Raw genomic sequence first — 25,360 nt, 5'->3', positions numbered from 1 at the left:
CATTGCATCTCTACTACCTGACACATGGTCAGTATTCACTAGTGATTTCTAGAATGAATGAATAGTAAATTTCATTGTTACATTCCTTGTCGGGGAGAGGGTACATCGGCAAGAAGTCAAGAAATCTAACACTGTGGATGCTGCTGTCTGAGGCAATTGTGGCTTTTTTTTTTCCTTACCAGAATGTGCCCAGGGTGTCAGCTTAGCTACTACTTTTAAATCCTTTCTCCCTCTGCTAGCCCACTGGGAATTTCTGCAGTGTTTTCCAGTGAAAAACTTTTATCATCTCAAAAGTAGGTTGGGGCTTTTGGTAGAGATTGCAGGGCTTTTTATGCCTACTGAGAGGAAATTTTCCCTTAAGAAATACTTTGTTCGCTACAATTTATCCATCAGTATTGCATTTCTTCCATTCTAACACCCTAAATATTTAATTATTTCTGAGGTTCAAAGAATATTTAAGGAAACAATTTTGAATACATGTCACCGAACTGAAGAACAATTATGCCAAAATCTGAGTTTGCCTAGAAGGAAACATACAAAAGTTTTTCTCTGAGTCTCTGAAAACAGTCTGTATTTATTAGCCTCTAAAATGCTTTTGTCCAGACCAGACATGCCATATGAATCACTGAAAACTCACCAAGTTCAGGTTAATGGGAAGCAGATCACAGCAGTAAAAAGGTATCAAAACAGTAAAGAAATAGTACAGAAAAACGGCTTTTTATTCTTTTCTTTTAAAAGAAAAATTTTATTTACAATAGCCAAGATATAGAAAAAACTTAAATGTACCTCAATGGATGAATGGATGAAAAAGATATAACACACACACACACACACACACACACACACACACACACACTGGAATACACTCAGCCATGAGAAAGAAGGAAATCTTGCCATTTGCAACAATATGGATGGAATTTGAGGGCGTTATGCTAAATGAAATAAGCCAGATAGAGAGAGATAAATGCTGCATGATATTACTTATGTGTGGAAACTAAAAAGAAAAAAAAAGTTATACTCACTAACAGAAACAGAGTAGAAAAGTTGTTGCCAGGAGCTGGGGAGTAGGAGAAATAGGAAGAAAAGGTTTGTAAGAGGGTACAAACTTTCAGCTATAAGATGGATAAGGCCTGAGGATCTAATGTTAAACATGGTGATTATAACTGACATGACTATATTGTTTAATTGAAATATACTAAGAGACTAGAACTTAAAATTTCTCACCAAGAAAAGTGAAAAAAATAAAGAGAAAAATTAAGGTTTGACAGCCTATGGAAAGTAGTTTCTCCCTGTGGAATAACGGAAAAATCCAGAGCATGATTTTATCTTAATAAATCATATAAGGTCCACAGGTTGAAACTTAATTTCTGATTGGTAAAATGCCAGAAAGTAAATCATATTCCATCCAGTCTCTTTATGTCCTTTCTTTTTTTTTTTTTAAGATTATTTATTTATTTGACAGAGAGACACAGTGAGAGAGGGAACACAAGCAGGGGGAGTGGGAGAGGGAGAAGAGGGCTTCCTGCGGAGCAGGGAGCCCGATGCGGGGCTGGATCCCAGGACCCTGGGATCATGACCTGAGCCGAAGGCGGACTCTTTTTTTTTTTTTTTTTTTAAAGATTTTATTTATTTATTTGACAGAGAGAGACATAGCGAGAGAGGGAACACAAGCAGGGGGAGTAGGAGAGGGAGAAGCAGGCTTCCCCGCGGAGCAGGGAGCCCGATGTGGGGCTCGATCCCAGGGTCCTGGGATCACGACCTGAGCCGAAGGCAGACGCTTAACGACTGAGCCACCCAGGCGCCCCCGAAGGCGGACTCTTAACCTGGGACCATGATGTGAGCCAAAGGCAGAGGCTTAACCAACTGAGCCACAAAGGCGCCCCTCTTTACGTCCTTTCTGAACAAGCAGAGTATCTGGTGATTTCAGCCATACTCTCACTTAACTACATAAATCAATAAAGAACTGATTAATTTTTTCTTTTTGGTATTCTTAACGAGGGGAAGAGACTTCAAACTGGAAATAACACTTTTAGCTATTTTATTGGTACTTCCCCATTTGCTCAGGGTCTCGAAATATCCTCATAAAGGAATCAACCACAGATTATGGATGTTGCAGACTAATTATCTACCATAACAAACTCCCTAGGTCAGTAATGGAATGAGAAGTGGGATGGGTTTTAAGAATAAACAGTTTATGGGGGCCCCTGGGTGGCTCCGTCAGTTAAGCGTCTGCCTTCAGCTCAGGTCATGATCTCAGGGTCCTGGAATGGAGCCCTGTGTCCAGCTCCCTGCTCAGTGGGGAGTCTGCTTCTCCCTCTCCTTCCCCCCCCACCCCCCCACCTCCCACCCCACTCATGCATGCATGCTCTCTTTCTCTCAAATAAATAAAAATCTTTAAAAAAATGAATGAACAACTTCTGGGTTATTATTTTGAGGAACATAGTTTGAACTTTTCCTAGATGTTTGTTTCTATTTCATAGCAACTTGTAATTTTAAAGATATATCCACTCAAATCTAAGTATTATTTATACTTATTTTAAAGTTGTTTTCAGTGTAATCTTTAATTTTCTTATTTTTTTTTCTTCAGATGTTTAATTTGGGGATTCTTTATACAGTTGGTATCCTTAAATCATGAGATTTCGGTGGACACAGTGCCTTGCATCTAGACTTCATAAGCAGAGCATGAGCAATACCATATTTTTTCTATGTAAGGACAGGAGACATGTTCCTTTTTAATATTTTAATGTACTCAGCTCCCAAACCCCTAAGAAAAGTGTGCTTACATTGAAACACACATTTTGGATGAAAAAATAAGCCAATGCTTTAAAAACTGACCTGGATAGAGATTATTTGGTTAAACTTGTAGATTACATAGTCTTTTATGATATTGTGTAACACTTTAAAAATATTTCAGTTATAGTCATTAGTGAATAGGTACATGGTTGTACCTTAATAGTGATGATTAGTTGAGATTTGTCATGTTGAAGGGAGCAAGCCTGTGTGGCATTTTGCAGACTTTTCCTTAGCCCAGTACCATTCAAAATTTTAATTAGTAACTTGGATGAAATTACAAAAGGAAACTTTGTTAAGTTTGTGGATGACAAGCTGGGAGATTCCAGATTTAGGAATCAAAACCATACTGAGTGCACTGCTGGAACTAGAATGAATTTAGAAAAATTAAGAGGGATAAAGGCATAGTGTTATATATGGACTAAAAACCCAACCCAACTTTGAGTATAAAAAAGGAGAGATAAGGCAAAACAGCATAGTTACAAAAGACAGAGGATTTTTAGCTCATTTTAGTTAAGTATCAACTAAGCAATGTCATGTCATTGTTAAAAAATAGGCTTTTAATATATTACTTTCAAGAGAAGAGATATTCCAACTGTGCTGACAAGACCTAAATGGATTAAAAGTTATCACATGCAGTTATGGGTACCATACTTTCAAAGAAATACAGAACATACCTCTTAAATAGCAACTGAAGGAAGAAGGGATTATTTCAAAGTAAAAAAAAAAAGTCCTCAGGAATAGAAGAGTTATCTGGAAATATTATAAAGGGTTGTCATGTGGGGGAGGGAATAGATGTACTCTATATAGACTATCCCAATGTTTGGAACCAGGACCGATAGATACATACACTAGGGAAATAGATTTTTAAATCAATGTAGGAAAGAACTGACAGAACTGTCTAGACATGAAGAACATGACCTGAAGAGGTAATAGGCTCCTCCAACATCAATAGAAGTTTTTGATCATGAGATATTTGTCTATCTAATGTCTTTATTTGAGGAATTTGAGGCATAACCATGTGTAATTATTCCTTTCAACCTAGAGATTCATTAATTCTATGACATCAAATTTTAAAAGTGGGGCGCCTGGGTGGCTCAGTCTGTTGAGTGTCTGCCTTTGGCTCAGGTTATGATTCCAGGGTTCTGGGATCGAGTCCCACATCAGGCTCCCTGCTCAGTGGGGAGTCTGCTTCTCCCTCTGCCCCTCTCCCCTGCTCATGCATGCACATTCTCTCTCTCTCTCACAAAAATAAAAATAAAATCTTAAAAAAAAAAAACTTAAAAGATTAGGGACACCTGGGTGGCTCAGTCAGTTAAGCATTCAGCTCTTGATTTTGGATCGGTTATGATCTCAGAGTCCTGGAATCGAGCCCTGCATCAGGCTCTGAGCTGGTCAGGGAGTCTGCTTGAGGAATTTTTTCCTCTGCTCCTCCCCCTGCTTGTGCTTTCTCTCTCTAAATATTTACTAATTTATCTTAGAGAGAGAGAGAGCAGGGGGGTGGCAGAGGGAGAGAGAAAGAGAGAATCCTCAAGCAGACTCCTTGCCAGGCTAGGAGCCTGATGCAGGGCTTGATTCCAGGACTCTCAGATCATGACCTGAGCTGAAATCGAGTTGGATGCTTAACTGACTGAGCCACCTGAGTGTCCTTTTAAAAATTTTAAAAGATTAAGAATGAAATTGGCAACAAGAGTAAAGGCAGCATAATTTTCCAGGAAAAGGATGAGAAGGTACAGACAAGTCAAGCAAAGGAATTTTGTTTTTAAAAGAAATCTGGGTGTTTGACATTGCAAAAAAAAAAGAAAGGGTCCAGGGGAGAAGGGGTGGAAAAGCAGGAGATTGGGAACTGGGCTCTGAGAGATGGGAGTTGAGATTGTAGAGAAGAAACACATTTCTGAAGCCAATGACATGTTTGTGAGGATGGCTTAACATGAAAGATTACTGATTCTTCTGTTCTCCCAATTGATAATTTTTCTTCGTAAATTAGGAAATTGAGTATTTGACTGGGGTGGGGGAGGGTGAGCAGAGAATTAATGACAGAGGGAGAAGATAAGAACCAGCCCCCACTGCTGGATACCGCCACTGCCACACCCTAGTCTTTCATAGTGATGCCAATTTCTTTAGTATAACTTTCAGCAAATTTATTCTTGCTTCTTGTCTTGTCCCACATCAGCTCTGCTCTTCTGCTGTCATAATTTGAGTGTTTGTCCCGTTCTTAAGTACTTCTTTAAAAAGCTGAGTGGTAGATTCAATCTACTGATCAGATTATCATGTTTAAATGATCTTTCCAAAATGTAAAACATGTCTATACTTGTTTTGGGAATTCAAGTGGATGCAAAAAAAAAAAAAAAAAGTTAAATTTACTAATCAAACCTCAGTTCTGAGACTATATATCCTGAAGACAAACGTGGCAAATGGACATAAGGAAAACAGATTTGTGAAACTAAAGGGAAATTATTTTATGCATAATTCTATTGCATTTCTTAAAGAATCTCATTGTTTGCGTGTAACACCCCGTGCTCCATGCAGTACGTGCCCTCCTTAATACCCATCACTGGTCAACCCATCCCCCCAACCCCCTCCCCTCCAAAACCCTCAGTTTGTTTCCCCAGAGTCCATAGTCTCTCACGGTTCATCTTCCCCTCTAATTTCCCCCCCTTCATCATGGAACACTACATCAAAAACTAATGAAGTACTGTATGGTGACTAACATAACATTAAAAAAAAAAAAAGGCCAAGGTGACAACTACAAAAAAAAAAAAAAATTCACAGTAAAAAAAGCAAACAAAAAAACCCAGAGTCTCAAACTTTAGCACACATAATGGCCTGGATGGTTTGTTAAAACAGATTTCTAAACCTTCCTACCTGGGTTTGATTCAGGTTTGAGATAGGGGCCATGAGGCTGTATTTCTCACAAGCTCCAGGTGATGTTAATGCAGCTGGCTCTGTGGACTACACTTATGGGTAAAACTCTTTTAAAATACACTGCAAAGAATGACATTTTCAGATTATCTAGTACTATCTAGTTAAAAAAAAAATGGATAATTATAGATTATTAGGTCCCTTCCTTGAGTGACAACCTTAATGTCATCCTTCCACTACTTCTATGTTTGCTGTCACACTCATGTACTACCTATATCACAATTTAGTATTTCTGCTTTTTATTTGAATATTATAAAATGAAACATTATAAATACAAAATCAGTACCACTTGTCATATGTAGGTCATTTTCAAATAAAGTACAATTTAAAAAACTATAAAATTCTTGCTAAATATTTTTTTTTTTTTAAAGAATTTTATTTATTTGAGAGAGAGAAAGAGAACGAGCAGGGGGGAAGGGGAGTGGGAGAGGGAGAAGCAGGCTTCCCACTGAGCAAGGAGCCTGATGTGGGACTTGATCCCAGGACCCTGGGATCGTGACCTGAGCCAAAGGCAGATGCTTAACCGACTGAGCCACACAGGCGCCCGCTAAATATTGTTTCTGAAGTTCTGAAGCCTATTCTTTTTCTTAACAAGGGGGATTAAAAGATGACAGCACGATTGTGACATTCTCCTTTACTTAATTAGAAGGCTCAAGGAAGAACTGAAAAGAACTTCCTTACTATTTGACTTAAATGTTATTTAGTGCTGTGTCTATGTACAACCTAAAACAATCCCATCTTCTCAACTTATTTCTCAAGTTAAATCTTTATCCTAACACCTTAAAAATAAGAGATATAATAGATCACTCATATACTTAATTGGTTTCTATTTTTCCCTACTAATTTCCGTATTTCTCAGAGACATAGTAATAAGGTGCCACAGGTTAATGTCAAGCTCCAAATGGAGATTAAAATACTTATTTTACAATTTTAATAAAATATTTAATTGCCCCAATCTCCTTCTCCTTCTTTTTTCATACTGTGCGTCTGGTGCTTCTTGAAAGTTTGTTTAGAATTTATCCTGCGTCATACTTTTTGCTGACATTATTAATAAACATTTTTGGAAGGGGGATTATGCCTTGTAAATTTTCACTTAGTGACATAGGCTATTAAAAAAATTACTCACACTATATTGTTTTGGCTAAACTTGGTGAACAAGTTAAAAAAATAAAAAAGCAGCCTTGACATTATGCAGCAATTAAAAAGAATGAGTTAGATTTATTCATGATCTGGAAGGCTGTACATGATGTACTACTGAGTGCAAAAATTAGGTTGTAATATGATGTATTATAATAATATTAATGAAAGACCCTTTCCCACATGAATGTATACATACGAGTAGGAAGAAGGGTATAGAAGGATAAACAGTGTATTGTTAATTTTTGGTTACCTTGGTTGCTAGTTGAGGTTAGAAATGAGGGTAGAAACATTGAAAGATTAATTTTTTCTTCATAGACTTTGTGTCATTTTACCTTTGAAACATTTTTTTTAAAGAAGAATTCAATGAATAGGATTTAAAAATGTAATCTGGATAACAAAGTTTAATGAACAACCTTTTGGTGAGGATCTGAACCTGGCACTGCAGGTTAGAAATGCTGTACTAGCTCTAATTTAAGTATAAAGCCTACATTTTCAAAAGCCAAACTGCATCTTAGACAAGTAATAAATAACCCACAAAGAAAGTGAATATGAAAATGGCTTCCATGAGAAATGCATCACACCTTAAGACATTGTTATATACAAGAATATAATTATTACATTTAAAAAATAATTTCAATTAACCAAAGAGACAAACAATTGAACTCTGTAGCAAAATGCAGACTTTCTAATATATTAATTTTAAAAAATACTATAATGTCATGGAAGAAGACTAATATTTACCTGAAGAAGAAACTTCATTAACGCTTCTAATGCTCATGTGGATTTTATAAAGCCAATAAGATAAAGGCAACAGAAATATAAAATACCCTTTTATAGAATGACTTTTCTTCTTGAAAAAGAGTCCCTTATAAGCTTTTATTTTGAAATAAATTTAAAGATTGTGATTGAGAAACCACAAGTATTTCCGGGTAAGGCTGAAGACCCATTTGCTTGTTATCTTTCAACTTTTGTACTATAACTCTGGCAAATTCTTCTCCTTGGATGTCAGTGGTGTCCAGTAACTGTCTGACTTTTGAGGTCCTTGTAGGTTTGGTACTAATGAGTTCATAGTCCTCCTTCATGATCAAGTCCCTGGACAGAAGAGCATCTAGTGACTGGTTAAGGCAGGCTTCTGTCATCTGGCTCACAATGTCTTCCCTTTTACTCTGGATCCACTGTTGGGCTATGCCAGGCTGTGATCGCGCTGCAGAAGAGCAAGGCATGACAAATGAGTGAGGACAGGTAAACAGCTATGAGTAACGTTGGATGAACAAAGAAGTAATAAGGAATAAAACCCCTAATTTTCTATGATTATGCTAATATGGAATACAAGTATTTTGGAGGATGCTGCTAATTTTCAGGAAACACTCCAGTTCCCTTCCCAGAAAAAGCCTTTTTATATACTATAAATCCACGGGGGCAAAACCCAATCTATCTTATAGATATATATTTTTTAATATAAAGGATATCTGCATATTTTTTAAATAAACAAAAATAACTTTACCTTTAGTAACACATTAAGTCACACCTCCTTTTAGCACTCCCTCCCTACATAGATGTTAGATGTTCATGGAATACCATGTGGGCCTATTATTACATGTTAGCACTCTTATCTCCTAGGATTGGAAGTACTTTCCTACTTAAGAAGGTATATATTTATCATGTTGAAGAAATAAAGACAAATAAAACTTATTGCACGGCAAATATACTGAACATATAGTTGCGAGGTAAACAGCATCATTTACAAAGTGCTAAATATTTACCTGAGTTTCCCTCAGCTGGGAGTGGATTTATTACTGCTAAAGAGCATAGCGTGGTCTTGTAATCACAAAATGTCCCCTTTTGAGCTGCAGAAATGTTACTATTGCAACTGTGATTTACTGGATAGTGACACAGCGTAGAAAAATCTTGAGTTTTCCCTACAAAACACAGTATCTTCATTAGGGGTAGGACAGTCCTTAGCTATTCCTATTAGCTAAAATATCAACATTTGGGTCACACAGAGGATAGTATTCAATGTGTTTAAATTTTCACTGTTATTAAAGCTGGTTCATAAACCTAATTCCACAAGTAAATATATTTTAGAACAAAAATGCGTTTATAATGAATGTTTTTACCACACTTCTGTCTGTGCTTGTCTGTTTTATATAAACTATAAATCATGAAATTTTACTTCTTCACATAATCCCATATTTCTTCTGTGTCTTCTTCTTCCTTCTGTACTTTAAATGTGTCTTCTAAATCTATTTATGATATGTGTCTTTCTACACTCTTCCTCGGTAATCCTATTCAACCTCAGGGTCTCAACTGTCACCTCTCTTCCAAAATCTATATAATTAAATTTTCTGTCTTCACTGAGCCTTAGTCTTACATTTTCAACAGTCCACTAGACATCAACCTCATATGCACTGCTAAGCACCTCAAATTTGAAAAAAAAATTAAAAACTTAATTATTCATCTAACTCTAAAACCTATTTCAACTATTTCTGTTAATAGCATCAATGTTCTCCCAGTCACCAGGCTTGACAACTTGTTCGCTCTTTTTTTCTCTCTTCCTTCCTACAAGTAGGATTCTATAAACTCCTTCAGTGTGTCCTCCATAACATTTCTCTCATCATTTCTCCCTTCTTGTATTCTGGATCAGGTCTCATAACCTCTCATGTATATTACAGTAACAGACTAACAGTCTACTAATTGGTTTCCCCACCTGCATTCTCCTTTTCCTTCCAATACATATTCCAGCCAGGACGAATCTTCCTAAAGCAAAAAATTTTTATCATGTCACACCCTTGCTCAAATATCTGCAATAGTTGCTCCCTACCCAAGTGAAAAAGCCCAAATAGCTCCGCCAAGTGTTAGAATTTGTGATGATATGACTCCACCCTATTGATCTTTTATCTCCTTTCATTCATCCTCTTTACCAGCTAAAACCAACTACTCACTGTTCTCTGTGTTTTCTTGCTTCTGTGCCTCTATGTTGTTCCTTTTGCCTGGAATGCCCATCTTTATAACTATAGGTCCAACCTTCAGTCAGAAACAATTTCTTCATGATGACAACATGGTGTGGTGGAGTGACATGAAAATATTTACCAAAAGACCTGGCTTCAAGTCTTGGATCTGCCAGCTACTAACTATGTGATCCAGGAAGTCTTGATTTTAAAAATCTGTAAAATGAGGAATATCTCCCTCACAAGGTTGTTGTGAAATGCTTTATAAAAAATGTTACTTTTCCAGTGTATTACCATAGCTCTACATCGTATCTCCTTTACAATACATCACTTTCTATCTCATACTGTGGTTACTTAGAAACATTTCTCTTCTCTTAGGAAGTATTTTTTTTAGTATCTTTTCACAAAGTTGAACACAATGCATTCAATATTTTAATGTATTTGTGGAACATCCCACTACTATTTTCACAACTTAAGATTCTAACACTTTTAAAAAATGAGTTATGGCTGCAGATGAAAGCTGTGTTCCATACAAACCATGACTGCTTACCAATAATATGATCTTAAAAAAAATGGAAAACATGCAAGTAATACTGACTGAAAAATTTACATACTAGATAAAAAATCATTGTCTGGAGATGCTGACAGGGACTTTGAGGCTCTACTAGAATCACTACTTTCATGGGGTTGAGGGGATCCACACGATTCCTAAAGTAAATAGAAGATAAATGATTTAGGTTAATAGAAAATCATTTTAAAGTTAAATAGCTTTAATTTCTGAATAGTTCTTGATTTTAGTTTACTATAAAAAAGAATAAAAGCTATTACAATTTATACCTTATAAAATTAAAGAAACACATATATAAAACAAGTCTTATATATTCTTAGGAGAAATTATTAATTTGAAATATGAATGAATGCTACTAAAGAAATCTTTCCTTTTAGATAGCCACGGAAATGGCATTTTGCCTTTCATTAATCATTGTAAGAGGTAAGGACAAAGCAGTATTATAGCTAGTTTACATTTGGATAAGAAGGCATAAATATAATGGTAAAAATGTAATCAATGATTTGCCTATGGACACATTGGAACACCATTCATTATATGAAACAATGACAGGGACTAAAGTTAATGGCAAACAAAGAAGCAAGGACTATGTATGATTCAATGAAATGAACAGTGGTGTGAAAATTAGGAGTGTTGGAGTCCGAAATGGAGATTGCCATCGGCTACCTAATAAATCTTAAAATCTCCTGGGGCTTTAGCTTCCCACATACAAAGGAAGGAATTAAGACTAAATGATTTTTCATTTTCTTCTCTTATTTTGAGTTTATCAACATAATTTTTTTACCTCCTGTGGTCCATGAGTTACAGGTATGTTCAGAGATGACTCCATTTTCTTCTTGTCACATAAGTGAATAGTGCTCGAAGCACTCTTTAACTGGAATGAATGCATATATGTCCTTTAGTTGAAGGTGATTAGGAAATTATGTGAGTAAAATACAATCTGCTTAACATACTTTATATGTTTATACAAAATCACTGGAAAGTAAAGTTAAATCATTTGAGGATATAAATATATAACCTAAAGGTAATAACTAGAGAAACACACTTTGAATCCTGCCTCATATCATTTGGTTACCTTGAGCAAATTTATCTTTAAAGATGTACTAATACTGGGGATGCCTGGGTAGCTCAGTTGGTTAAGCATCTGCCTTCAGTTCAGGTCCTGATTCCAGGGTCTTGGGATGGAGCCCCGTGTTGAGCTCCCTGCCCAGCTGGGAGTCTATTCTTCCCTCTCCCTCTGCCCCCCCACCCAACTCGTGCTCTCTCTCTCTTGCTTGCTTTCTCTCTAATAAATAAATAAAATCAAAAAAAAAAAAAAAAGATGGACTAATACCTACATGCAGGATTGTTTAAGAGATTAAGTGAGATAATGAACAGAAGGTATAAACTAGGTACTTAATAAATTTCAATTTGTGTAAGTATATGTATCTATCATAATTTTTAAGTATTTACTGTATTTTAGGCACTGTGCTGGTAAGTACAAGTATTATTTTCATTTTACAGATAAGAAACTGAGGGCTAAAGCAAAGGATACAGAGTGTCCTAATGGAATGATGGGGATCATGTAGCCAGTCAGGTCTGGTTTAGAATTCCAGGATACTTAACTATTGGATTTTAGGCATGAGACTTACTCTCAGTTTACCGTTCTGTAAACTGGAGATAAGAATACCTATTTTGCAGGATTATTGTAAGGAGGATTATAAACAAAAAAAGTCCTAAGATTACGTAGTAAGCATTCAATACATGTTAGCTATTAAGCAGATGATTTATTTATATGCTAAACCTCTGTATTAAAATCATTTAGTGATTTACTCCCATCTCTATAAACCAGTTGGATTAGCTGCCATCACTAGTGAGTGATTTAAAAAACAAACCTGTAGTTTGTTTTTTCTCCAAACCAACATAATGTCAACTACTCTACAGAACTTTAGAAATTGGTGGGTACTACACCAGCCCTCCATATTCATACTTATATGCCTGCCTGCTCCATTACACGGGTAAGGAATTTTAGAAGAAAAAACCACTATTCATCTGTATATATAATCCACCTAGCATAGTACTTTGCACAAAGCAGTCCAATGAGCATTTGTTAAATACCTTTTTATGTGAACCTTTAGAATTATTCTTTGGATCTGTCTCTGTTATATAAGTTTTTCTGTGTTTTTAAATTTATTGAAACATTTCTGATAATGCAATATCCTTGAATTAATAACATCATTTCTCATAACTGATGTTATGATAATTCATATTATTTATGAACTAGTAAATCAACCCTTAGAAAGAAATGAAATGGAATATTAAGGAAAAACTTCTTTTGGTTCAGTTTTTACTTTTTAAGATATAGGAAAGGCTATCTGTGAAAACATGATTTATGGGACCTGGTTCAAAGAACTGAAAAAAATGTAGGAACATCAAACAAAACAAGTCACCCTAACTGTGGTCTTTGTTTTCAGAAATCCCTCCCTCCCTCTCTCTCCCTCCCTCCCTCTTTTCCTTTCTTTTTTTAAAAGATTTTATCTATTTATTTGAAAGAGAGCATGAGCAGGGGTGGGGGGCAGTAAGAGCAGAGGGAGAGGGAGAAGCAGGCTCCCCGCTGAGCAGGGAGCCTGATGCCAGCTTGATCTCAGGACTCTGGGATCATGACCTGAGCCGAAGGCGGATGCTTAACTGACTGAGCCACCCAGGAGCCCCGGGTTTTCAGAAATTTCTTTCCTTTTTTTTTTTTTTAAAGATTTTATTTATTTATTTATTTGAGAGAGAGCGAGCATGCGTGCATGCTTAAGTAGGAGGGGCAGAGGGAGAGGGAGACAACCTGGAGCAGACTGCATTGAGTGCGAAGCCTGATGTGGGGCTTGATCTCATGACCCTGGGATCACAACCTGAACCAAAATCAAGAGTCAGGAGCTTAACTGACTGAGCCACCCAGGTGCCCCCAGAAGTTTCCTGATGAAAAGTCTTATTAAATTTGTATTCTACTCTTGGCCCTGCCATTAGCTAGCTGTGTAGAGTGTTGTGTAACTTCCCTATACCTCAGTGTCTTATCCATAAATAGAGACAATATTCTTCCCCTACCAGTTTCACAGAATTGATAAAGAGTATTTTTAAATAGAAAAAAATACTAAAATTCTGAGTAAAAACAATAGAGCTACTTAAGAACAACAAAGAAAGTAATGCTTTTTTAGTAATTTAGCAATGCTATTATTAAATGGTATTCAGGTATTTGAAAATATGTACTTTATTTTATATAAAAAGCCTAAATTTCTCCTAAAAAATTAACAGTTTTAAATATAGATCATAGTGGTTTGCAATGATGTAGATGGAGCTAGAAGGTATTATGCTAAGCAAAATAAGTCAATCAGAGAAAGACAATTATCATATGATCTCACTGATATGTAGAATTTGAGAAACAAGGCAGAGGACCATAGGGAAGAGAGGAAAAAATAAAACAAGAAGAAACCAGAAAGGGAGACAAACCATAAGAGACTCTTAATCATAGGAAACACACTGAGGGTTGCTGCAGGGGAGAGGGGTGAGGCAATGGGGTAACTGGATGATGGACATCAAGGAAGGCATGTGATGTAATGAGTACTGGGTATTATATAAGACTGATGAATCACAGACCTGCACCTCTGAAACCAATAATACATTATGTTAATTAATTGAATTAAAATTTAAAAAAGTGAAAAAAATATAGATCCTAGTGTTTAAGTTGTTTGGGGACAAAAAAAAAAGAAAAGAACTGGAATGGTTCTCTTCCACTTTATAACCAAGAGAACAAATTCTTCTATTCACCTTTGCTTGGCAGAAGAAGAGAAAGTTGTAAGGAGAGAAAAGAGAACTGAAAAGATAAAGCAAAAAAAAAAAAAAAAATATTACATAAGTTTGTAGCTACTAAGAAGTGGAGAGATTGGAATGTTCTAGAAAAGACTGTACCTACTCAGAAGCAGGGAGGTCAGTGAAAAGTTATCAAAAGAATGAAAACACAGTTCTCTAGTTCCTTAAAACACAGGCACTAATACTGCCACCATCAATTTTTAGTTTGGCTAAAGGTGGCTGTTTCTTCATGCATTTCCCTTTTAAACTAAAGGTTATGTCAAAAGATACAGCAAACTGCAAGAGGCAATCAATGTCATTTAATGATACATAAACTGTAGACTATGCTTGTTTACAACTCAAGACTTTGGTTAATAACTGATTATTTTTATTATTATATCTCAGATGCAATTTAATGAAACTCAGCAAGTATTCAACTATGCTTACTTTGTCCCTAAAGGACTGTAGTTGCTTTTTATATTTATTTATTTATTTTTATTTTTTTAAAAGATATTATGTATTTATTTGACAGAGAGAGAGCACAAGCAGGGGGAGCTGCAGGCAGAGGGAAAAGGAGAAGCGATGCAGGACTCGATCCCAGGACGCTGGGATCATGACCTGAGCCGAAGGCAGACGCTTAACCGACTGAGCCACCCAGGCACCCCTGTAGTTGCTTTTTAAACAAATTTTGATAATATTAAGAAAACCTTGCAGTAATAGGTCCCTTCAATTGTTCTAATCTACAAATGCCAGAATGAGTAAATAAGACAATTGTTCTAAGTAATTCATATCAACTGTTACTTTGATTTATATAATAGAGTTTTTGAGTGGGAAAACAAAACAAAATAAAATAAAGCATTAAAACTATACATTTTGGCTTCAATTATTAATACAATTCTATAGCTTAACTTGGCAATAAATCTCAAAAAAAGCCCAAGAACATTGAATAAAAAGAAGTGTAAGAACCCAGACTTCTATTACTCTGTATATACTAAAACTTTAGGTTAAGAAATACAGGGTAAAAAACCCTAGTGATTTAGGGCATTCATTGTACGTAACAGGCAGTCATTACACGTTTTAAGCTTACATTTGATATATGGGAGTTCTGGAAATGCCTCTGAAATCTAGAAGTGGCATCTGAATGAAATGGAAAAGCTCTTTGGTGACAGAGAAAACAGTATTCATAGTCTCTGTTAAACTGCAGCCTATATGTGTGAAAAATATATAGATAATAACTAAATTAAACTAAGCTGAAAATCTCCATGAATAATATATGATTGTTTTAAATTTAATTTCTACTATTTCATTTAGCAATTTACCTTTGTTTTCTTTAGCTGAATAACAGCTTCAAGAAAAGTTATCTCTTCAAATGTCCTCAGAACTGGTTCAAGTTCTATTAAACATTCTAAATAAGAAAAAAAAATTGAGTTCAGATTGCTCTAATCATTAAACTGCAAAATATAAATGCTAATATTTCACTGAGAAGGCCCTAAGTCAATTTTTCCCCAAACTGATGACATTTAACCCTCTTAAAAGTCTTTATTATATGCATAAAGATAAAAATATACATCATGGAATACACTTGAGAGTCTAAAAATAAACCCTTATAGTTATGGTCAGTTGCTTTTTGACAAAGTTGCTGAGGCAATTCAACAGGAAAAGGATCATCTTTTCAACAAATGGTGCTAGGACAGCTGGATAGCCACATAAAAAAAGACAAATTTATACTCTTCCTAAAATCATACATAGAATTAACCTGAAATGGATCATGCACTTAAATGTAAATATAAGAGAAAATCTTCATGACCTTGGGTTAGGCAAAGAATTTTTAGATATGACATTAAAAACAGGATCCATAAAGAATTTTGATAAATGCACTTCAAAAAAATTGAAAGCTTTTGCACTTCAAAAAGCTGCTATTAAGAAAAATGAAAAGACAAGCCCCAGACTGGGAGGACATTTTTTCATATCATGTATCTGCTAAAGGACTTATATCTAGAATATATAAAGAACTCTGACAATAATAAGACAAATAACCACATTTAAGAATGGAAATGTAACATGATGCAGCCATTTTGGAAAACATTTAGGAGTTTCTTAAAAATGAAAGATAAATTTACCATACAACCCAGCAATTCAACTCACTGATAGCAATCTAAGAGAAATGAAAACATGTTCACACAAAGACTTGCATATGAACAGCCATAGCAGCATTATTCATAATAGCCAACAAATGGAAATAATCATAATTACTACTACAACTACTACAATAATATATGAACTTATTGCTGAAAGGAGAGGCCAGGGCTCCAGATATAAAACTGAGCATCACTAACATATGGATGGTATATAAAGCCACGGTCTGGACTGGATTATCTGGGGGGTGAATATACATAGGATACAGATAGTAAAGGGCCCATGTTAGAGCTCTGAGGCATTCCAACAGTTCGAAATTGAGTAGAGGAAGAGAAAGAGATTGAGGAAGAGAGGACACTAAATTGTGTAGCCTCTTGTGTCTTGAAGCCACCAGAAAGAAAGTTCCAAGGAAGGAATAGCTAGTTAGTCATGTCTAATCTGCCAAGAAGCCAAATAAGGAAAGCAGGACTTTCTAACATTGCCATCCTTGGTAACCCCAACAATGTAGCTTTAGTGGAGATATGAAAACAGAAGACTGATATAAGTTTGTTAAAAACTGAATTAGAGGGAAAGAAGCAGAGACGACAAGTATGGACAATTCCTACAAGGTGTTTAGATTTGAATGGGAGCCAAAAAATGAGGTGGTACCTGAAGTCAACACATGAAGTCGAGTTTTTTTTCCTATATAAAAATAGGGAATAATAATGGAATATATCTGTGTGATAGCTGAATGATCCAGTAGACAGACTGAAATTGGCACTGCAAGAGTAGAGCAAGAATATAAAGGAACAGAAACTGGAGAGGGCTTGGGAATGGTATCCAGAGCACGAGTGATACGTTTACATTTGTCTAAGTATATGGATACTTTTTTCCCCTGTAAAAGAGATAAGGCAGGAAAAATGGATACAAGTACAACTAAGACTGTAGATCTGGTAGTGGATCTATGAGGTAGTAGTGCTCTCTCATGATTTCTCTTTTCTTAATGTAGTGTGAGAACAGATGATCAGCTCAAAGGAAAGATGGAGCATGAAGTGCCGGAGGTTTAAGAAGGGAGGCTAAGGTATTAACCACTGTCTTCTTTTCCTAAGCTCAGAATCTATCAACAAAAGCCACAGAATAATAATAAATGATGATCAAAGTATCAACCTTTATTACTGATAAAGATAATTGGAGAATTTACCTTTAGATCTGTAGCCAATGGGCTTGGAAAGAGTTCACAGCTTTACTCAGCCACAGGCCTCATCTACTTCCACATGGGGGAGCAGAAAATGTATGCATCCTTTAGACAGGCTGACTTCTAAAAGAAGGAAAAAAACTGAGAAGGAACCAGATAAGCATGCTCAGTTTTTCTCCAAAATTAACAAATGAGGTAAGTCTGAGGAAGAGTGCTGAGGGGCACATAGAAGCTGGAAATGTTCTTTCTATACTTTCCTTCTTAGGGACTGAAATGAATTTCATCTTCACTTTGGGAACATAAAGAATGGATGGGCCTTAGGTATCTCCTACAATAGTACAAGATGATCACTGATACAAGGAAGCAATTCTCAAACTTTTAGGTCTCGGGATTCTTCAAAATTATTGACTATCCAAAATAGCTTTTGTACGTTCGTGTCATACCTATTGATATTTACTATATGACAAATTAAAACAGGAAAATTTAAGACATCAGAATATATATGTGAGAACACATTCCATTATTTGTTGGAGCAATGAAACCATCATACCTCATTTAGCCTTTGGAAAAATCCACTATATACTCATGAGAGAATGAGAACTAAAAAAAAAAAAATCTTAGTATTTATTATTTTGGTGAAAAGAGTTTTGATTTTGTGAATTCTTCTGAAAGTCTCAGGGACCAACCACCCCCGGGGTCCTTGTACCACACCTTTAGAACAGCTGATCTATGAAAATGGAATAGTACATGTATTTGAGAAGCATAACAGAATTGCTAAGTAGTGTTTAGTGTCCAATTTTGGCCATTAGTTAATTAATTTTAAAGATTTTATTTATTTATTTGAGAGAAGGAGAGAGAGAACATGCATGAGCAGGGGGAGGGGCAGAGGAAGAAGCAGACTCCCCACTGATCAGGGAGCCCCAAGCACCAATCCTAGGACCCAGGGATCATGACCTGAGCTGAAGGCAGATACTTAATGCTTAACCAACTGAGCCACCTAGGTGCCCTGGCCATTAATTTAAAGAGAAACCAATAAATAAGTCCCACTTCTGGCCAAGATGGAGCAACAGGGTTTGATTTGCCACTCTGCCTAAAACAACCAAAAAAGCCAGACAAAATACATGAAACAGTGGTTTTCAAGATACTAGATACCAGGCAACAAAGGACAGTGATCACTGAGATGGGAAACAAATCAGGTGAGCCTTATGATTGCCCACGCTTACTGTGTTGAGAGTTTCTAGCTGCAGCTTAAGAGGGAAGTGAGGTGAAGCCTCACTTCTCAATTGAGTGGAAACTTAATTGAAGAGATGGGGCTGAAAGTCTGGGTAGACCAAGGCAGAGAGAGTTCACAGGGCAGTACCAGAGAGGGGAGACATACAGAGAGAGAGCTCTGTGATCTGCAGATGGCTCCTTTAAGTATTCAGCAAAAGTCTTTAAAGAACAATAGGGAAAAAACACGAAGTCTGTAGAGAAGTAAGTATGCCTAATGGTATGATCTGCAGAGAAGTTGGAATTTTTAGAGAATGGAAAAGAAATGAATATTTGGAAATGGCACTGGGGACAAAGGAGATATATATCCTCCCACATAGCTCTGGGAAATAAGAAATAAAATGTGAATCCATTACAAGCAACTTTTGATTTTTTTAAATATAGTACTAATGAGCATTGGACACAAATTTTGAATAAAAAATATATTTCATTGCTTTTTTAGTTAGAAAGATGATTCCCCAGTCTGTGGCTTATCTTTTCACTTTTTCTTAACAGCATCTTTTGAAGTGCAAAAATTTTCAGTTTTTTCAAAGCTCAATTATCATTTTTTTCATGGATCTTGTTTTTGATGTCATATATAAGAGCTCTTTGATTAAGACAAGATCATAAAAACTTTCTCCTGTGTTTACATTTAGATGATGATCCGTTCTACCTTTGAAATAAATCTTAATTCTATCTAATTTGTCTATCATGGATTAGCACCTTAATAAACTCTTGCTAGAGTCTCCTAGGTGGTCTCTTTGCTTCCATGCCTACCCTTCTCCAGTCAATTTTTCACACAGCAACAAGAGTGATCTCTCCAAAACTTAAATTAGATGTCATTTCCATACAAAACACACTTTAATGGTGTTCCATTGTACTTGGAATAAATTTCTAGCCTTTTAATGATAGCCAAAGCCCCTCCTTATCTCTCCAATCTCATCTCAAAAATAAAAACAGCAACTGAATTAAAAACAAAAAACAAAACAAAAAACAACTTTAAGCTTGCCATCTAACTTGTGTAATTTTTCAAGGAATATTTTATTCACAGTATATTCACTATTTTTGTAATTCAAAAGGTCCAGACTCAAACTGTACACTCACTTAAGAAAGATGGTCTTTCATCTGGATTTTGCGCCCACCCACTTTCTATTAGAGAGATCATAAGTGCTCGATGAGGTATATCAAGTGGCAAACTTTCTTCGTTAGTGTTAGGTCGATGTCCTTGTGATACACTATACATGATCTGCAAAGGATTGGTGACTTCTGTCAAAACAAATATATTTCATTCATTAGAAATATATTATGATTTAATACATTAATTAAATACATTCTAAAGTCAACCAAATGAAAATGAGGGAAACTTAAAATCATAGGAATAATGCATTACCCCCCTTTCTGTTAAAAACATATATATACACATATATATCCCAGCCAGTGACAGACTCGTCTGCCTCCTGTCGTATTTACAGCCTCACCTCACCACGTTAATTTTAAGCTTGGTCATCTGATTTGGCCAATGGAACATGAATAGAGCAGAGCTCGGAAGAACTGAGTGGAACCTAGCACAGCCAAAAATGGCCACTCACACCTAATGTGAATGAGAAACATATACTTATTTTGTAAGCTACTGAGATTCTGAGGTTGTTACACAGACAGCTGACCCATACAATCCTCAAAATAAAGAAATGGACAATGTTATCAGAAAACTTAAAAATTATTTTTCAAAGTTATAGAAGGAGCACTAATTAAATTTTCAAATAAAGAGTTTTAGAGCTGGAATGAATCTTAGAAATAAAAATTCAAAATTTTCATTTTGCAAATTAAAAAGAAATGAAGACTCAAGAGATTTAGTGGCTTGATTACAGAGCTAATTACTGTCAGAACAAGAATCAGAATCTACATTTTTCTGACCCTTAATCCAGTACAGTTTTCAATATACAGTGGATTCAGAATTGATAAATTGTTATGTTTTTATAGTGTGTTTTCCAAAAAATGAATGGTAGGCAGATTTAAAATAAGATGGGCTTTATTTAGATAGTTCTGAATATGGCCTACCAACATGCTGTCGTCTAGAATAAGGAAGTGAAAGTACACTTACCTTCAAAAGGCTGTTTTCTGGATAAGACTTCCCATGTGATCACTGCATAGCTTTTTAAGATAAAAATATACATACAGGACATTATAAACTAACTATGCACAATAAACTAAAATAGTACTGATTTTAAAAGCTGACTGTGGAGATATCATTTTTGCAAGTAATAAGGTAGTGAAATGCTATATAAAGAATCACCATATATAATCAAAATGATGAATGTTTATATACAGTTTTGTTCTGAAAGGGAATTAATCTAATTTGAAAAATTAACAAATTACTGTAATAAAAATTTGGAGTTAAAGGCAAAGATAACTTGTTGTGGATGACTCTTAATGACCTCTAATTACATGATTCTATTATTCACACAAAATAAAGAGCAATAAAAAAGATGATCTCATGTAGCCCTATTCTATTGACTTTTTTTCTGGTCTAAGTACTGTCTCCTTTGGTAGTGTTAAGTGTTAACCACACTGTTTCCCTCCCTCCTCCATCAATGTCACATAAGATAATAACCTTTTACTACTATATTATAAATTGACAAAACAATAATATATACTTTAAATTCTTTTCAAGGATGTAAAAGTGGCTTAAAGCAAGGCATCTTTAATTTTAAAAATATTAGCCACTGTGGTCTCTACTTTATTTTCACCAGACTTATGACAGAAGACTAAAAATCACACTTTAAAATGTAGCTTCGGGGCACCTGGGTCGCTCAGTCAGTTAAGCGTCTGCCTTCAGCTCAGGTCATGATCCCAGGGTCCTGGGATGGAGCCCCACATCCAGCTCCCTGCTCACTGGGGAGTCTGCTTATCCCTCTCCCCCCTGCCTCTCCTCCCGTTCAAATAAATAAAATCTTAAAAAAATTTAAATTAAAATGTAGCTTCAAAATTCTCATTAATCTTGTTTTTGGACAAGGTTAACTCTGAGCAAAAATAACATATTATACCTATATATATCATGCTTGACACTGGCCCTTGATTTTTGTCCAGGTTCGTAGTTCTCAGGTGGCATATAGATAATTGTCCCTCCTTCTGGTGAAGATTTACTAGTTCGTGATTGTGAGAGGGACATCATACGCCATTTTGATAAACCAAAATCTGCAATCTGTAAGGGAAAAGAGTAAATAATTGAATTAAAATTTTTTTTAAAAAAAACAACAAACAAGAACTGTCTTTGTTTATATTCATTGTATTTAGGTATGAGACCAGAGGAAGTGTTCTATATCAATATTTTATTTCTACATATACTATCAGTTTCTTAATACATTAACTTCTAGAGTGTTGAATCCAGTAACTCTAGAAACAATACATACTGACTTGAAGTTCATAATGTCACAAATTTTAAAATGGAAACTGAGTTTTGAAAAATTAAACAGAGTATTTTTTGTCTTAAATTCTGAATGAGCATATATGCCAAACACTACTTTTTAAGACAAGTAGTTTTACAGCATGTGCTTTCAAAATTCTCCTACACCTCACAGAACTGCTAAACTACTGGTATCTAATATGACTGCCACTGGGCATTGTTTGTAACTCAGGTTTATATGTTCTTATTTACAATGCCCTAAAAATAGTAACCTTAAATTCTGAAGCAAGTAAAATTCCAATATAGTATAGGTCATTATTATATGATTTATGTGTACCACTAAAAGAATCATATCTGTTGGCAACAGTCTATTTAGCATATAAAACATATTTATGTCCACAACAAGTACTGCCTAAAGAATTATTGGTGCCATTCTATACTTTTGATATATCCTTTACAGTTTTGCTTCACTTGTAAATTTTGTATAGATGTTATACAACATCTTGTAACTCTCTATTTAAAGGTTTCCTTATTTTTTAAAAAATGGAAGACAAAATATAAGAACAGAAAGAGTATTTAATGGACAAAAGGGTGTAGTGAATCTTTAAAAACATTTAAATTACTTAGATCTTCACACTGCATAAGTTAGAGCCAACAGAGGGAAATGAATTCTATCTAGCACACCATTTGTGTTTCAATTATTTAACTCATATACTTTTACTAATTTTAATAGAAGAAAATTTGTTTAGTGTTTAGATGAATTTGATATTAAAAAATATTACTTTAAGAAGGGAGGGGGCAGACTATATGATTTTTTTCATACATTATTAAAATAAAAGGGTAAGTCTAAGAAAAAAAATAGAAAAGACCAAGAGAAAACATGGTGCCAATACATGAAGAGCTAAGCTGGATCGATTCTGAAAGGCAATATACCACGTGGCTGAGAACATGGGTTCTAGAGCCTAAGGTTATATTACATTTATATTCCAATTCTACCACTTAATTGTGTGTGAACTTGAGGAAGTTTTTAAATTTTTCTGTGCCTCTGTATGATTACCCACCTGCAAACTGGGGATAATAACACTATATCACAGGGTTGTAATGAGAAAATTAAATAACTTATTCTAAGCAAAGCATTCAGAACATTATCACATAATAAGTGATCCGTATGTGTTAATATTATTGTTTTGTATACAGGTTGCTCTTATTCAATACAATCTGTTCTTCCCACCTACCCTCTAAAACCAAAAAAAACAGCACTCCAGTTGCACATTTGCTAGAATGATAAGCATTACTATGATAAGTAGAGTTTATTTTTATGCCACAAGTGAAAAATGTTATTTATTTATTTATTTATCTATTTGAGAGAAAGAAAGAAAGAGAGAGCACAAGAGTGAGAGCACAAGTGGGGAGGAGGGAAAGGCAGAGGGAGAGGGAGAAGCAGGCTCCCCGCTGAGCAAGGAGCCCGATGTGAGGCTCCATCCCAGGACTCCGGGATCATGTTCTGAGCCGAAGGCAGACACTCAACTGACTGAGCCACCCAGGTGCCCCCACAAGTGAAAAATGTTAAAAAAAAAAAAATCTGAGATGTGGTCTCACCTTATACCTGAACCATAATTTGCAAATTCCTGGGCTAAATGTTGGTTTGAATACAGTGTTGTAGAAAATGTATTCCTGAGCTTGCTTCCTTATGTGCTCCTTCACCTAAGATCTTCATCTTTATTTTCAAACCTGACCTAAAAACCTTAATCAGAATTCTACGAGCTGATTTAGTCTGGTTTTCACATGGAACTATACTTCTCCCCTTTCTCTGTTACAAATAATACCATTATGAAAGGCATGACTCATTAAATCTGGATCTTCAACAGAAGGATAAAAGTGAATAATGTGAGGGAAGGAATAAGAATGCCATGATTTCTTGAAGGTCTTGATAAATTTATCATTCAGCCATGAAGACAGAGAATAAGAACTTTCCCATTCTACACAAGATCTTAATATGCATTTTGAAGCTAAGGGCTTTCTTTTTAACTAAAAAGATGATTTTAAAAATTAGAGGAAATTAAAACACACTACTCATAAAAATCCACAACCCTCTCACCCTAGTAGAATAGCTATTTTCATTTACATATACTATCCGTATCTATAATACTATAAAGTTATCATCAGTAAGAAGTTACGAAGAATAACCCTAAAGTATTCTGGTTTCCACACCGGACTGAGAGAATAGCAGAGAAAGCAAATATGGCACATATAAATATTTTCATTTCAAAGAAGCCTATCACTAGTTCATTTGTATCTAAGGTGCACTAATGGACACGTGGCAGATAACCAAACTAATGTATCCTTTTTAAAGTAGAAAAGTCTCAGTTGACCTTAATCAGTAGTAAACATTTTTCTTTCAGATACTATGTTTCTGGTCAGCATTCCAGTGAGAAAACTTACTTCAGAAAACGGTAGCAAGGTGTAAATTTCCATTTAATTTCATTAAGTATTTTTAAAGGTATTTTGCACTTCATTTAAGGCCTTTCCAAGAAGATAGGTAGATTAAATAACTGTTACTTTTTCATGAGTCAGTGATGAACTTTGACTTTTAACGGACATTTATAAAGTACAAAGTAGAGACACATAAGATGCATGTAAAAGAATGTCACTAATTTATAATAGTATTAGAAAGGTCACAGCTCTGTATGTACTAAATTAATAAAAATTATAAAAACTAAACCTAGCCAAACTATTCTAAATTCTATTCATATCAAAGAAAGACCAAGGATACCCTGTTGATCAGTGAAAACAAGAAAGTAAGAATCATTACCTATTACTTTGCTTCTGTTTACTCTGCTAAGTATAGTTTCCAGACTGAGATGAGGAAAGTATAGTCCAAGGACATTGAAAAGTTTAAAAAATGCAAATCTCAGGTTATTTTATATATATTTCAGGTTATTGAGAATACTTGCAAATATCTCCATGGTGCTATCAGCATTCTTTGTGGGACAGAATGGAGAGGTACTACAGGATATGAGAAAAGTAAATGACATTCTGACTTTCAAAAAGGAAAGAAAATGTTGATTTTGCAAATCTACTTATTGGCAGACACTATCCTTAATCCCTGCTTAAAAAATTTATAAAATTTAATAAAAGGGATACCAGCAAGAATTCATGAAAAACAAATCATATCAGACCAGTGGTCAATTTCAGGTCTCACATGCTATATCCCAAGT

The 25,360-nt window shown here is 35.2% G+C and overlaps 1 protein-coding gene across 3 annotated transcripts in view; it reads right to left on the bottom strand.

Annotated features, from left to right (window-relative positions):
- RIPK2 (receptor interacting serine/threonine kinase 2) overlaps nt 1–25,360 on the bottom strand; it is a 43,466-nt gene that overhangs the window by 7,059 nt on the left and 11,047 nt on the right. For 2 of the 3 annotated variants that reach the window (XR_004301472.1, XR_004301471.1), the window contains exons 4-11: nt 21,784–21,941; nt 20,841–20,890; nt 19,844–20,005; nt 15,501–15,586; nt 11,153–11,242; nt 10,415–10,508; nt 8,616–8,771; nt 7,594–8,056 (exon numbers count right to left, since the gene is read on the bottom strand). Coding sequence is in view for 1 of the 3 variants with exons in the window: in XM_032421825.1 (XP_032277716.1) it covers nt 7,719–8,056; nt 8,616–8,771; nt 10,415–10,508; nt 11,153–11,242; nt 15,501–15,586; nt 19,844–20,005; nt 20,841–20,890; nt 21,784–21,941 (1,134 nt within the window). In the remaining 2 variants the exon portion in view is untranslated. Of the gene's footprint in view, nt 1–6,240; nt 8,057–8,615; nt 8,772–10,414; nt 10,509–11,152; nt 11,243–15,500; nt 15,587–19,843; nt 20,006–20,840; nt 20,891–21,783; nt 21,942–25,360 lie in introns of those variants that run through there. The other variant, XM_032421825.1, reaches the window with a different exon arrangement.

This window comes from Phoca vitulina, unplaced genomic scaffold (genome assembly GCF_004348235.1).
Source record: "Phoca vitulina isolate PV1807 unplaced genomic scaffold, GSC_HSeal_1.0 scaffold25, whole genome shotgun sequence".
Classification (NCBI taxonomy): Eukaryota; Metazoa; Chordata; class Mammalia; order Carnivora; family Phocidae; genus Phoca; species Phoca vitulina.
The sequence above is the reverse complement of the archived record's forward strand: the minus strand, read 5'-3'. Positions and strand labels throughout refer to the sequence as shown.